The sequence below is a fragment of the Nicotiana tabacum genome, chromosome 8 (assembly GCF_000715075.1).
Source record: "Nicotiana tabacum cultivar K326 chromosome 8, ASM71507v2, whole genome shotgun sequence".
Taxonomy (NCBI): Eukaryota; Viridiplantae; Streptophyta; class Magnoliopsida; order Solanales; family Solanaceae; genus Nicotiana; species Nicotiana tabacum.
In genome coordinates this window covers 208158453-208174541 of record NC_134087.1, presented here as the reverse complement: position 1 = coordinate 208174541, position 16089 = coordinate 208158453, and the positions used below count along the sequence as shown (strand labels likewise).

The following is a 16089-nucleotide window of genomic DNA, read 5'->3' as shown; positions in this document are numbered from 1 at the left end:
GAATGTAGTTGTCTGGTGAATATTTGATGAAGCTTAGAGGAAAAATGGGTACTCCTGTATTAATGGCGTGACTCAATTGATTTTGTACTCTATTATATTATTTTTAGTTTTATGTCAAATCTTTCAAGAGATTTTTGTTTTTACATGTAAGAGATCAAAGAATAAAATACAAGAGTGTTTGGAGGATCCAATAAAATACTTAAGGTGGTACCGTCATAATAAAATGGTTAAAATTTGGTGGGTGGAGGTAGTGTTTGTTAGGGAGAAAATGGTTACGAGAGTGAGTAATCGAAAAAGTCAACTATTTCTCAAAGATTGCTGGTATTTGAATTCAATTCCCCCAGATTTTGCAGATATAATCACACTTGCTCTTAGTTAATATATTTTCAGTTTGATTAGACAACTGTTATACACAATATCGACTTTTTACAGCTATGTAGTACAAATGTACAATCGATTGTATTATAGGGATTTTTACACAAATAGCCGGTCATATCCATTGTTTATTTTTTACAGTCATATACATGGATTATACAATAATTATACATATATAATACACAAATTATGTATATATTATAGGCAAAATGACATCTTGGTCACTTAAACTTGCACCCAATTGCCAACCGATAAATAAAATTATAATATTCTCATTTGAACACTTCTACTTGATCTAAACCCATATTTTAAACACCTCCATCAGAGCGTGAACCTCAACTGCACTGACAAGGATTACACGTCATATGACAAGGTGTAATTTGTGGGTCCCACATCAATCGAGAAAAGGAAAGAAAAGAAGAGAACTTAAGGAGGAATTGGGGGAGGTGAAGGGATCGGGAATAATGGGGGTGGGAATACCAAAAAGGGGAAAGAAAGAGGGAGGGGTCAAATGAAGGGGGAATGGGGAGGGGTTAAAAGGTAGGGGAATTACAGTTTTTTTTCATTTTCCTTTTTTGTTTTTTTAAGTTTGTGTTTTTGTCTATTTCAAATGAAGGGGGAATGGGGAATAAGTTTGTGTTTGTGTTTGTGTTAAAGTCAGATTCTTATTTGTGATCACATATTTTCCCAAGACATTATATCTTCTTGAGTAGTTCTTAATCTTTAAAGCACAAAAGAGATAATGTTGATGGCCAAATTTATGAAGTATAATCGTGATTAATTTTATTTTTATTGATCTTGAGAAAGATCAAAGCAACTGTACCAATGACATTTTCATTTGATATTTCAATTCCTCAAGCTGATCAATATGTTTCTTCTTCTTCATCGTCTTCCTCTTCCTCTTCTTCGTCTTCTTCCTCTTCCTCTTCTTCATCGTCTTCCTCTTCCTCTTCCTCTTCTTTGTCGTCTTCCTCTTCCTCTTCCTCTATAGGCTTGAACTCGAGCTCCTGTTATATAAGGAACTTTTTAATCAAAAATTCAAAATCCCCCTCACTTCATTACCACATACTTGCAACTTCTTTAGATCGCAAAGCAGTCTAAAGAAAGATATAAGAATTACATATTTGTCTTGGTTTTCTTACCATGTTTGATTTTCCTATCTCTTGAAAAACATGACAACATATTTACAATAATTGGGTTTTTCGTCTTTTAGAAGGAATTAAACCACGTTAAATATTTGTGTTTCTTTTGGTATATTTCTCTTTTATTGTCTCATTTATGGTCTTTAGGATTTGTTGAACTAACTTCCACTTGACACATAATAATTTCAAATCCTAACAGAAAAACTTTCATAACCAAACTTTTCACTGTCAAAATGAGTGATCATAATAAATGGATCACTCTTGACCTAAAAAACCCATGGATATTCAATTTGAGCATTTCAAGATTGGGAAAATTTATCAAGCACGTCATGTCACATGTAAACTAACTAGTGATTGGTTAATGAGGTTTCTATCCTAATTTGGACAGAAAACAAAACTGATCTCTACAGAGATTTCTATATATGGTAATTTAAATGGAGTAATGGTTAAAAGTAAATGAATGATATAAGAATTAAATTTAAGGAAGAAGATGTCTTACTATATGGACCACAAGGGAGGAACTACCATAGTTGTCTAGCATGTCCTGTTGAATTTGCTTGGCAGAATTCCCAACAGATTCTGCACAACTCCATACAACAATATGAGCAAGTGTGGTTATATCTGCAAAATCTCGAGGGATTGAATCCAAAGAATAACAACCTCCAATAACTAATCGTTCAAGGCATGGAAAGTGATGACAACTAGCTCTCCAGTACTGAAAATCCACTTCTTCAAGGTACAAGAACTTCAACCGAGGAAAACCGTGGTCCGCTACTTCCCACTCTTTGCCTTTACAGGCATTAACTATTAGTTTAAGAACCTCGAGTTTGGGCAATTTACCAACAATGCTCAAATTCTTCCAGCACAAACAAGTGTTAAAAAGAGTTAATGTCTTCAGATTTTGTGGAAAAGCATCCGGAGGAGGTAGGAGCCAAGGTGGAACAACATCTGGAGGAGTTGGACCTCGCATTTTCAGAAACCTCAGAGGATCTTGTGGAGTAGCACCTGAAGGTGTAATGCTTTCTAGAAAGCAAGCATGATAATCTGCATGAGACATACAAAATCCCAATTCTTCGAGTTGATCTAAGCAACGAAAATCATAGAGGTCCTTGCGACTACGGAAGTCTTCTTCAACACCCCATATTTGCAACACCTTTAAATTGGGAAATAGTCTGAAGAAAGATCCAGTACAATACCAAGGATTCCACATTGAGAGATATCGCAAATTTTTCAGAACCAAACTGTTATCTGTAAGCTCATGATAATACAAGTAATTCCAGCCCAAACAGAGGTGCCTCAGTTGTGGCATAGTCAAAATTTCCGATGGTAATATCAAAGGATGTCGTGGAGCCTCGTAACATGGCTGACCAAGAATAAATGTTTCTAAATAACATAGTCTAGATATGGAAGAAGGAATGTCTATTGACGAGGGAGTCTCTTTTCCTAGATAGTAATGCAGGAAAGACGCAAAGCTAGGTATCTCAAGTGAATTAGATCTAGTATCCCACTAGGAAAAACAATAAAGTTCATTAAAGCAAGATCTAGTACTCTTAATAGCTTAAAAGGCAACAACTCTGACATGAACCCCGACTTACTATTGAAAAAGAAAACAGAACGAGCCTCATTATTAGGACATCTAGCCAATTTTTTCACAATAATACGGTAGTTCAATTGGGTACTGGTCCGACCTCGACTATTTGAGGAAAAATGAATGGATAGTGCACATGGATTTTGATCATTCTTTTCTCCAATAAAATTCACAATATTCATGTTTCGAGCTTCCTTCAGGCAGAGTTCACGGATCACGTTATGTATTCTACAAAACTTCGTCCCTTCATAAAATTTCTCATCATGGATGGAAAGTAAACTTCTATCTATTAAATCTTGTAGACATTTTTCTGCCACTTCTTCTATACTTTTCATCTCTTCTACCTTCAAAAATCCCTCTGCTGCCCATAATGTCAAGAGTTTATTGACATAAATCTTTCATCCTCTGGGAAGATTGCAAAATACAGAAAACATGCTTTTAGGTAATGTGGCAAGTGATGGTAACTCAAAGCAAGCACTCTCATGCATTGGACGTCAACATCAGTGCTTACCATTGAACTTACTTTCTCGGAAACACTTTGCCACTCATCCAATGCTTTACCAATTTTGGAGAGAAGTCCAGCAATCACAGTAATTGCAAGAGGTAATCCTCCGCATTTTAATGCAATTCCTTTTCCAATTTTTTCAAATTCAGAAGAGAAACAATCTTTCTCGAAGACCTTTTTGTACAGTAAATCCCAACTTTCATTAAAATCTAAAAGACGCATTTGACAAGGAGGATTACCTGAGCTAGCATATTTAGCTACTTCCACATTCCGAGTGGTTAAGAGTATTCGGCTTCCATTGGTGTAGTCCGGGAAACATAACTTTATATTATCCCAAGCTTCTGAAGTCCATATGTCATCAATGAGGATCAAGTATCTCCTGCCTTTTAGAAGCTTTTGCAGTTGGTCTGCTAGTTGGCCATCATCTTGCTCGAAATATTCATTAGTCCTTCCACTTATAGAAGAAAGAAGTCCTAGTAGTACATTTCTCGCGCAATACTCTTGTGAAACAATAATTTTTGCACGAATGTCAAAGTGAGACATAATGAATGGATCAGTGTAAAGCTTGTTAGCTAAAGTTGTCTTACCGATGCCGCCCATCCCTACAATCGAGACAACTTCTAGTTCACTTGATCCTCTTGCAAGTCGATCCTGCATCATCTCGAACTCACTTTCATGGCCAACCATAATATTCTCGGGCTCTACAGCACGTTCAGGTATACTGGCTAGAGAAAACTTTTGTGCTTTCAAACCTTTGATGTTAGTGTACCAGTCCCGTATCGCCATCCACTGCTTCATGATGGAATCAATGCGTTCTACTGCTTGTTCCAAGCAACAACAGAGTTTCCAGAAAGCGTTGCTCCGTAAAGTTGGTGTTTTTGAATCAAGAACTTTTATTGATCTCGAGTCAATCTTATCTTCTGCATTGAATACTACCTCTTTGATTTCAGCTTCCAAGCTTGTCAGCGCTTCAATATCCTCTGTTATATTACAGGGTTTCTCCATAATAGATCTCAAGGATTCAAGTTTCTCATAGAATGACAGCAAATTACATCCAGTAAGTTGCATTGATTGATTTATGGTGCTCATAAAAGAAGTAATAGCAGCATAAGCCATAATTATGTGTGATAAAAATAGGAATGTTTCTGCAGAGAGAAGAAGTAGAATATCTCGCAGTGTGTATGTGATGCAATTGGGAGTTTGTGCATAAAGAAAAAGGCAGAACCTCTTTGTGTTGTGTAATTTCTACAAGTTGGTAATTTCTCAATTTTAAAAACAGAAAGTGGAAAGGTCTTTCTTTTGTTTATTGAAATCACAAGAAAAAGGCAGAACCTCTTTTGTTTAAAAACATTGCTTTATATTCCAGCTGGAAAGCTCCACTCTCCACCATAGGCATTATTGGAGTAAAATTGACGGAAGACTTCCATTATGCCAAAAGCTACAATATTTTACTATCCAATTTCCTGCTCAGCTCCAAGAAATCAGCACAAAAGCCAGTAATTGAGGATGGTATGTGTCACGCCCCGATCTCGGGGAGCGGGACCGGCGATCAACCAAAATACCCGACCGAGCAAGCCTGTTAGATTTCCTTCGACCCGACTCGCCCAAAAATAAAGAGAAGATACATTTCATTGATTAAACACCAAAACGATTCCATAAACAACCCCAAATCCATTACCATTGGTTACTCTAAGTCTCAAAATACAAATACCTTCATAGTTTGAAGTGGAACATGTAATACACATACAACATTAGTAACTTGACTTTTCCGACACCAATACACAACCCACACTATGTTTACGGAGCCTCTAATAGATACAAAAAAGTATAATGATAGTGCCGGCAACAAGGCTCCAGCTATACCTCAAAACATAATACACACGGAACAAAAGATGCATGACCAAGAAATGAAGTAGAGCTCACCAAGTCAGGTGGGAAGAGGGTGTACCGCTATCACTGATATGTGACTACCCGGCCGGTCATCTTAAGAATTAATGACCCGATCCCCTATTGACTGCTTTCTCCATGTTTATTTCTGCTATTTTGATTTGCAGGGATGTTCGGTTTTGAGTTTCGGAGAGTTTTGGGGCACTTAGTCCCTAAATGAGAGCTTAAGTATTGGAAATTTGACCGTAGTCGGAACAGTGTAAAGACGGACTTCGAATACAATTTCGATGGTTCCGTTAGCTCCGTTGGGTAATTTCGGGCTTAGGGGCATGTTCGGATTGTGTATTGGATATCCGTAGCTAATTTAGCTTGAGATGCCGAAAAGTCGAATTTTGAAGTTTTCGATTCGATAGTGAAATTTTGATCCGAGGATTGGATTGGAATTCCGGAAGTTGGAGTAGCTTCGTAGTGTTGAATGTGACGTGTGTGCAAAATTTCAGGTTATTCGGACGAGATTTGATAGACTTTTTGATTGAAAGCGTAAATTTAGAGTTTCTGGAGTTCTTAGGCTTGAATCCGTGGTTGATTCGTCATTTCAATGTTGTTTTAGGTTTTCTAAGGATTGATATAAATTTGGATAGTGACATATGACTTGTTCGTGCGTTTGGTTGAGGTCTCGGGGGCCTCAGGATAATTTCGGGTGATTAATTGTATGATAGTTGGTGGTGGTTGTGGGTGCCGACTAGGGTGGTTGTTAGTGGTGGTGTTGGTTATGGATAGTCGCTAGTAGTGATGGTGGCTAGCAATAACAGTTAATAATGACGATTGGTGGTGGCCGCTAACAATTGTAGTGGATGATAGTAATAGCTAATGGTGGTTGTGGTTGATAGCTATGGTTGGCGATATATAATAATGGTTGATGTGCTGACTGTCGTTGTGACTATAGTTATGTAATAACGGTGGTTGGTAATAATAAATTGTGACAAGTGGCTAGTGGTGATGATTGTTGACTGCGATGATTCGACGGTGGTGGTTGTGATTGAGGATGGTATGTGATTGTGAGTGATGGGTAGTGATAGTTGATAATGATGGATGGTGGCCACCGTTGGTAGTGAAAGTCAATGATCAGTGGCAGAGCCACATTGAACCAAGAGGTGTCGCTTCGCTTGAAAATTACCTATATTGCTAGATAATTTTTTTTTATTTTATGTATATTTACTATACATTAACTCCTCTTGACTTTTTGATGTAACTAATTATATTTTGACATCCTTTGATGAAAATTTTGGCTCCACACTGTTAATGATAACATCTTAATGATTATATATATTACTAAGATTTTGTTATAGATTTTGATCAATGGCGGAGCCTGTTGTGTGTTTTATAATATGTACAACAAATTGGAAGATAAAAAATTATATAGGACAGAGACAGACACTACATAAAAGATAACATACAATTGAATTACAGGCCATCAAAATTCATCCGACCCGCTATGCTAAAATTTAGAAAGGAAAAAAAATTAGGAAGGAGATGGCCACTCAAATATGTGACTTTTGAATCGATATTTCTTTCAAAGAACTAGCTAATCTTCGAAACACCTTTAGGTCATGGCCTATTTTATCCTGCAAACAAATAAAGAATAAAAATGTAATTATGTCCCCAAAATAAAATAACAATTGAAAATTATAACAAGCAGTGCCATACAGGTATAAAAAGTTTAGATATCTATGAATTAGAGCTATATATTAATATTCGATGTTGCTTGTGTTTTTTTTTTTTTTTTACCATCTTGTTATTGCTAATGTTTTCCTGACTTCCACATTACTACATTTTCTTTCTATATATTGTTGTGATTATGCATGTACCGAAAGACGGACCAAATAAGACAATTTTTTATCCTTCATTTGTTAGGATAAAACAGGCCAGGACCTTAAGGTGTACCGAAGGTTAGCTAGTTCTCTGAAAGAAATATCGATTCAGAAGTTACCTGTTTGAGTGGACATCTTGTGAATTCTTTTTCTTTTCTAAATTTTGGCATAGGTAGGATGGGTTTGTTTTTTGGATGTCGTTTTAATGTAATTGTATATCATCTTTTATATAGTTTGTCCTGTAATTTTTTAATCCTCCATGTTGTTTTACATATTGTATATCACACAACTGGCTCTAATGTGCAATTTAGTAATTCCCATTTCAATGGAGTTCTGTTTTGTTCTTTCTAAATGTTTGTAAGTTAGAATTAGATTTTTGTGATGTCTTTCTAAATTTAATTATTTACAAGCTAAGGGAGTATTTTTATTGGAATTGGGCGGTGGTGTTACGAGTTTTCTAGTGATTATGATGAAATTTGAAGAAGGGGATTAGAGAAACGTTACACTAAAAGTTTTCTTAATATAAACGGAATTTTATAAGTTTTATGTATATTTAAAAATGTTTTTCTCTAAAGATGTTGTATAATTTTCGGCAAAGAGGACTCAATTGAACTCATTCTCCATACATAGCTCTGCCACTGAATGTAGTTGTCTGGTGAGTATTTGATGAAGCTTATAGGAAAAATGGGTACTCCTGTGAGTCAATTGATTTTGTAGTCTAAAATATTTGCACCATTTATTTTCTCCGAGCCATGTTAATTTACTATTGTTAAATGATTAAATGTGGTAGAATATGCATAAATTAACCATGATCATGTGAAAGAAGCTTATATATAAACCACATTTAATTTTGGTATACATATATTAAATTAACCACGGTCATGTAATTATACGGTGAATTAATGAGTGAGTCCCATGATTTTCGACTAATAAAAATGTTACCTGACAATGGTTTTGGTTCTCTTGTTCATTCTTGGCTTGCAATGACTTCCTAATACTAATGAAATCTTTTTACTCTGTTTGTATTAAGCATTGGAAGCACATGAAAAACGCACTTTGGACTTTGGACATAGCATACATCTATCTTGAGACAATTTTAAGGTTCCTTCCGACCTGTTTCTGCTAATCCTCATCCCAAACATTTGCTTAGCTTGTCCTAAGTCTTTCATTTCAAACTCCTTTGCCAGTTATTGCTTAACCAAATTGATCTCATTTATGCTAGATCCTGCAATTAGCATATCATCAACGTGCAACAGTAAAATAATATAGGATTCATCAAGATTTTTGATATAACAACAATGGTCCATCTCACATCGTGTGAAACCATTTTTATGCATGAATCCATCAAATTTCTTGTACCATTGTCGGGGAGCTTGTTTCAAACCATACAAACTCTTCTTCAACTTACACACAAGGTTTTCTTTACCAGAAACTTGAAAACCTTCAGGTTGCTTCATGTAGATGTCTTCTTCAAGGTCACCATGCAAGAAAGCAGTTTTAACATCTAGCTGCTCCAAATGCAAATTTTCTGCAGCTATGATACTTAGCACCAACCTGATAGTAGTTAATTTGACTACAGGAGAGAAGATCTCGGTGTAGTCAATTCCTTCCTTCTGCTGAAAGCCTTTTACTACTAATCGTGCTTTGTATCTCTTCTTACCATCATGCTCTTCCTTGACTCTGTACACCCACTTGTTCTGCAATGCCTTCTTTCCTTTTGGTAACTCCGTAAGTATCCATGTTTTATTCTTTTGAAGAGAATTCATCTCTTCTTTCATGGCTAGCTTCCACTTATCAGAGTCTATCACCTGCATTGCTTCAACAAAATGCTCTGGTTCTCCAGCATCAGTAAGAAGTAAATAGTGAAGAGAGAGAGAGTTAACCTATCTGGAGCATCCGTGACTTTTTTAGATCTCCTCAATGTAGGTTCATGAGTAACAGAATCCGAATTTGATTCAGGTCCTGATTCCAGATTTGGTTCTGCATTTAATTCTATCTCTAGTTCCGGTTCTGGTTCTGATCCAGGTTCGGCTTCTAGTTCTTCTTCAAATTCGGCTTCTGGTTCTTCATCTTCAATTTCAGAATCAGTTGTAATCCCTCTAGCCACTTCATTTTCTGAGATTTCTTCTAACTCAACTATCTCAGACATTGTCTGTTTGCTGGTGTTGGTTGGTTCTATTTCAAGCTTGTCCTTGTACATCACATTTTCATTAAATGTGACATTCATGTGTCTTAGGATCTTTCTATTCTGATCATCCCAAAACTGATAACCAAAATTATCATCACCATATCCAATAAAGAAACATTTTTTGGCTTTAGGATCAAGCTTATCTCTATTATTAGAGTTTACATGCACATAAGCAACACAACCAAAAAATTTCAGATGTGAGAGAGTTACCTTCTTTCCTGTCCATACCTTCTCAGAAATATCAAAATTCAGCGGTACAGAGGATCCCCTATTTATGAGGTAATCTGCCGTGTTAATAGCCTCAGCCCAAAAATACTTCGGCAATCCAGAATGTATTCTCATACTTCTGGCTCGTTCATTCAGGGTTCTGTTCATCCTCTCGCAACACCATTTTGTTCTGGTGTTCTAGGAACTGTCTTGATCATTCTGATCCCATTCTCCAAGCAAAATGCTTTGAACTCTTGGCTATCATATTCTCCTCCATTGTCAGACTTCAAACATTTTAACTTAAGACTTGTCTGATTTTCAACTTCAGCTTTCCATCTTTTAAAGGTAACAAACACATCAGATTTATTTTTCAGAAATAAACCCATACCTTTCTTGTAGAATCATCAATGAAGGTGACATAATAGCGTGAGCCTCCTAGAGAAGTTACAGGAGCTGGTCCCCACACATCTGTATGCACTAGTTCCAGCTTCTCTTTCTTTGGCGTCCTTCCCACATTTGAGAAACTAACTCTCTTTTGTTTCCCGTAAATGCAATCTTCGCACAAACCTAATTCAACATGTTTTAGGTTTGGCAACTTCTCTTTGGATGCCAAAAGCTTCATTCCCTTCTCACTCATATGCCCGAGCCTCCGATGCCACAATGTTGTATCATGACCATGATCAACTGTTGCTATAGTATCTCTTTCTATTGCAGTTGCATACAGTGTTCCCCTTTTGAAGCCTCGTGCCACAACCAAATTCCCTTTGGTTATCTTCCACAATCCGTTGCCGAATGTTGTTGTATATCCTTCATCGTCAATCTGATCCATAGATATCATATTTTTCTTGAGGCCAGGAACATGTCGTACATTTTGCAATTTCCATAGCGTGCCTTGTGAAGTCTTTATATGAACTTCACCTTTTCCGGCAATGTCGAGAGATTTGCCGTCTGCTAGATAAACTTTCCCAAATTTTCCAGCAATATAATTATGCAATAATTCTTTGCATGATGTAGAGTGAAAGGATACACCTGAGTCCAGAATCCAAGATTCGACTGGACTGTCTGCACAACAAATTAGTGCATCACCGACTTGTTCAACAATTATATTTGCTGAATTTTCTTCCTTCTTCTTCTTTGGTTCTCTACACTGGCTACTGTAGTGACCCTTTTTATCGCAATTCCAACAAGTAATGTCCTTGCGATTTTTTGGATTGTCCTCTTCTCCTTGACTTTGATCTGCCACGACCATAACTCTGTCCTCTTTGGTTGATTCTCCCCCTGCTTTCGGTACTAAAAGCAGATCCTGGGGAATCACTTGATTCTCTTCGGTGAATATCTTCACTTAGAACCAAGTCTCTAATATCATTCAATTTGAGTTTGGTACTTCTTGATGAACTGCTAACTGCAGTTACTGTTGCAGACCAACTCTCCGGTAGAGATGATAGTAGAATCAACGCCCTGATTTTGTCATCAATTGTTATATTAACAGAACTCAACTGAGTTAATATTGTATTAAACTCATTGATATGTTCTGTGACTGATCCACCTTCAATCATCTTTAAGTTGAACAATCGACGCATCAAATAGACTTTATTTGAAGCAGATGGCTTCTCGTACATATTTGATAACGCCTTCATCAGGCCTGCAGTGGTCTTCTCGTTAATGATGTTAAACGCCACATTTCGTGTTAGCGTCAAACGAATCACACCAAGAGCTTGGCGATCTAATAGATCCCAATCCGCTTTGGACATAGTCTCCGGTTTCACCTCGGTCAGAGGTAAGTGTAATTTTTTCTGGTACAAATAGTCCTATATTTGCATTTTCCAGAATCCAAAATCTTTGTCATTGAACTTGTCAATCTTAACCTTCCTTTCTTCCGATGCCATTTTTCACAAAAAATAATTTATGTGAATAGTGCTTGTGAATAGTGTCGCACTATTCTTGTGAATAGTACCTGCACCAATACTATACTTTTCTATCAGAAATACACTGTCTGTGCTCTGATACCAGTTGTTGGGAAGCATGTCAAGCTAATAGAAGGAAAATAATATTTAAGAGAGAAAAGCAATAAATTGCACAAGACAAGACAAGACAAGATTTACGTGGTTCGACAATTTTTGCATACTCCACGACCACACAAAGAATAGCTCTTTATTAATTGAAGAGAGAAAGAAGAAGTTTTGGGATGATCTACAAATGAAAACGTAGATCCCTATTTATAGGCATTTGAATGCCCTGCCGAGGTAAGCGCTTACATCATAAAAATGCCGATATAAGCGCTTACATCATAAGAATGTCGAGGTAAGCGCTTATATCACAAGAATGTCGAGGTAAGCGCTTATATCACAAGAATGTCGATGTAAGCGCTTACATCATATTTTCATCTCTTTTTGATTTTTCTTTCTTTTGTTTTGTCTACTTTCACATACAACAATAGGTTTGGTCCTATCACATACATACAACATATCGTTATCGTGGGACTTATTTGCAGTGCAAGGATTTGAACAAGAGTGTTTGGAGGATCCAATAAAATACTCAAGGTGGCACTTGTTGATCCAGACACCACCGTCACAATAAAATGGCTAAAATTTGTTAGGGAGAAAATAGTTAAGAGAGTGAGTAATTGAAAGAGTCAACTATTTCTCAAAGGTTGCTGGTATTTGAATTCAATTCCCCAAGATTTTGTAGATATAATCACACTTGCTCTTAGTTAATGTATTTTCAGTTAAAAAGCTATCGGGATTTCAGCCGAGCAGATTCAACAGGACATGCAAGACAAGTATGGAACATCTGTTGCTTGTATTTCTGCTTCAAAATTATATATGCCAAGGCTAAAGCTTGTTTGATCAGAATATTTAATTTAGTTAATGTATTTTCAGTTTGATTAGAGAACTGTTATACAGAATATCGATTTTTAGAGCTATTCGTTGAGGCAAAATATGATGTTTATCTTGTAATATATAGTATATACTTTTGATTGATGATAAAAAGACAGAACCAAATGAAAAACTACTACCAATGTTTTGCTCAAGTAATTAATTGCATCAGGACATAATATCTCCTTTGTTACTTTCATATGGTTCACTTGTGATCAGCATACTGCTCCAATCCTTTGGATACCATCTATTTACACCAATCTGCTCTATTTCCTTATAAGGACAATGTTTGTTGGCGCCGATACTTGTTATAATTTTCTCATGTTCAGTGATGCAACAATAACTATAAACTTAGTATGCAGCCTTACCCCTACCTTATGCAGGTAGAGAGGCAGTTTCCGATAGACCATCGGCCCAAGACAAACATGCATAATCATAACAATATATAGAAAGAAAATGCAGTAATGTGAAAGTCAGGGAAGCTATCATCAACTTTCACGACTAACTGTTGCCACCATCGCAAAAGAAATTTGCAGATCACTGAATGAGAAGTTTTGATTTCCTTGTTTATACAGGTCTATTTTTATTATAATCCACCAACATCTAGAAAAGACTAAACAAAACTCCAATTTTGACCTACCAAAATTTAGAACATATAAATCAAAAATCCACCAAAACTGGAATTGCTAAATATGTACATAAAATTTGGAGCATTTAAAAAAACACTGACAGACGGCTATACTCAAAATCATATACAATTAAGTTATGAATTGACATTTCTTTCATAGAATTGGCTAATCAGTGACGCACCTAATAGGTCATCACCTTTTTCTGCAGAAAACAAAAAAATATTTAGATTTTCCAAAATTAAGGAACGAGGGAAAATTATAGCAAGACAGAGCATGTAGGTAAAAGAACTTGCACAACATTATTGGACGGATTTGAATATAATATTAATGCAGTTTAACTTATTAAAGAAGATTATTGTTCTATTATCAAGGTTATTGTATTCAGCTTGCTATAAAGAATTATATGTTGTAGCAGATTTTTACTGTTGAAACAATTTCACAGGAAACAATTTTTTTTTAAAAACTTACACTTACTTTGGAAATGTGTAGTTTGGATTACAAAAACTATTTTTTATTTAAACAAAAAATGATTGTATAATAGGGAAAAGGTATAATTTAACTCAGTGGCTTAAATAAAGATCAGATTCTTATTTGTGATCATATGGTAATTTAAATGGAGAAATGGTTAAAAGTAAATGAATGATATAATAATTAAATTTAAGGAAGAAGATGTCTTACTATATTGACCACAAGGGAGGAATTACCATAGTTGTCTAGCATGTCCTGTTGAATTTGCTTGGCAGAATTCCCAAAAGATTCTGGACACCCAGTTAAACTAATACGAGCAAGCGTGGTTATATCTGCAAAATCTTGAGGGATTGAATCCAAATAAGGACAATATAAAATAGCTAGTCGTTCAAGGAAGGGAAAGTGATGACAACCAGCTCTCCAGTATTGAAAATCCACGTCTCGCAGGTACAAGAACTTCAAGCGAGGAAAACCATGGTCCGCTGCTTCCCACTCTTTGCCTTTACAGGCATCACCTATTAGTTTAAGAACTTCGAGTTTGGGCAATTTACCAACAATGCTCAAATCCTTCCACCACAAACAAGTCATACAAAGAGTTAATGCCTTCAGATTTTGTGGAAAAGCATCCGCAGGAGGTAGGAGCAAAGGTGGAACAGCATGTGTAGGACTTGGACCTCGCATTTTCAGAAACCTCAAAGGATCTAGTGGAGCAGCACCTGAAGGTGTAATGCTTTCTAGAAAGATCATGATAATGATAATGCAAGTAAGTCCAGCCCAAAAGGAGGAGCCTCAGTTGTGGCATAGTCAAAATTTCCGACGGTAATATCAAAGGATATAGAGGTGCCGTAAGTTCCTCGTAAGGTGGCGGACAAATAATAAAAGTTTCCAAATAACATAGTCTAGATATGGAAGGAGGAATATCTATTGATGAGGGAGTCTCTTTTCCTAGATAGTAATGCACGCTAGGAGAAAGACGCAAAGCTAGGTATCTCAAGTGAATTAGATCAAGTAACCCACTGGGAAAAACAATAAAGTTCATTAATGCAAGATCTAGTACTCTTACTAGCCTGAAAGGCAACAACTCTGACATGAACCCTGACTTACTATTCAAAAAGAAAATAGAACGAGCCTCATTATTAGGACACGATCTAGCCAATTTTTTCCCAATAATACGGTAGTTCAATTGGGTACTGGTCCGACCTCGACTATTTGAGGAAAAATGAATGGATAGTGCACTTGGATTTTGACCATTGTTTTCTCCAATAAAATTCTCTATATTCATGTTTCGAGCTTCCTTCAAGCAGATTTCACGGATCACGTCATGTATTCTACAATACTTCGTCTCTCCAAAAAATATCTCATAATCGATGGAAAGTGAACTTCTATCTATTAAATCTTGTAGACATTTTTCTGCCACTTCTTCTATGCTTTTCGTCTCTTCTACCTTCAAAAATCCCTCCGCTGCCAATAATTCCACAAGTTTATCGACATAAATCTCTTCATCCTCTGGGAAGATTGCAAAATACAGAAAACATGTTTTTAGGTGATGTGGCAACTGATGGTAACTCAAAGCAAGCACTCTCATGCATTGGACGTCAACATCAGTGCTTACCATTGACCTTACTTTCTCAGCAACACTTTGCCACTCATTCAATGTTTTACCAATTTTGGAGAGAAATCCAGCAATCACAGTAATTGCTAGAGGTAATCCTCCGCATTTTAATGTAATTTCTTTTCCAATCTTTTCAAATTCAGGAGAGAAACAATCTTTCTCAAAGACTTTTTTGTGCTGTAAACCCCAACTTTCATTAAAACTTAAAAGGCGCATTTGATAAGAAGTGTTACCTGAGCTAGCATATTCAGCCACTTCCATGTTTCGAGTGGTCAGGAGTGTGAGCACGTGATTTTTGCTTCACGGAAATTACTCCAAAAGAAATCGAAAATAAAACAAGTTACCTTCGAGTACAATTTTAAGAATTTGCGTGACATTTTTGGTAATTATTTTTGTCCGTAAATGTTTACTTTGTTGTAGTTAATCATAAAATATAAGAAATACATGTTGCATGCATATTTAGGATTTAATTGTGCATTTAGGAATTAATCAAATCATAGTTTGGTTCTAAAAGGAAAATCGCAAAAAATACTTATTTTTTCTTTTATGTGTCGTCATTGTGTGATTTTATTTTAATCAAATATTTTTATTTATGTGTTGATTATTGTAAGTGTTAATTAATATTTGTGTAGTTTATTTTGATTTTACAATTTAATTAGAAATTGTGTTTTTTTAATTAGAAAGTAAAGAAGGAAAAGAAAATAGTGCAAAAAATTGAGAAAAAATTCGGACCTGGGCTCA

The 16089-nt window shown here is 36.0% G+C and overlaps 1 protein-coding gene and 1 pseudogene across 1 annotated transcript; both read right to left on the bottom strand.

Moving 5' to 3' along the window:
- Nucleotides 1-1132: 1132 nt before the first annotated feature.
- Nucleotides 1133-4839, bottom strand: LOC107775536 (putative late blight resistance protein homolog R1A-3; annotated as a pseudogene).
- Nucleotides 4840-13925: 9086 nt separating this feature from the next.
- Nucleotides 13926-15609, bottom strand: LOC107775537 (putative late blight resistance protein homolog R1A-10). Its single transcript, XM_075220815.1, has 2 exons — nt 14631-15609; nt 13926-14452 (listed from the first exon to the last, which is right to left on the bottom strand). The coding sequence occupies exons 1-2, from the start codon at nt 15607-15609 to the stop codon at nt 13926-13928; spliced, it is 1506 nt and encodes a 501-aa protein (XP_075076916.1).
- Between the last annotated feature and the right edge of the window lie 480 nt (nt 15610-16089).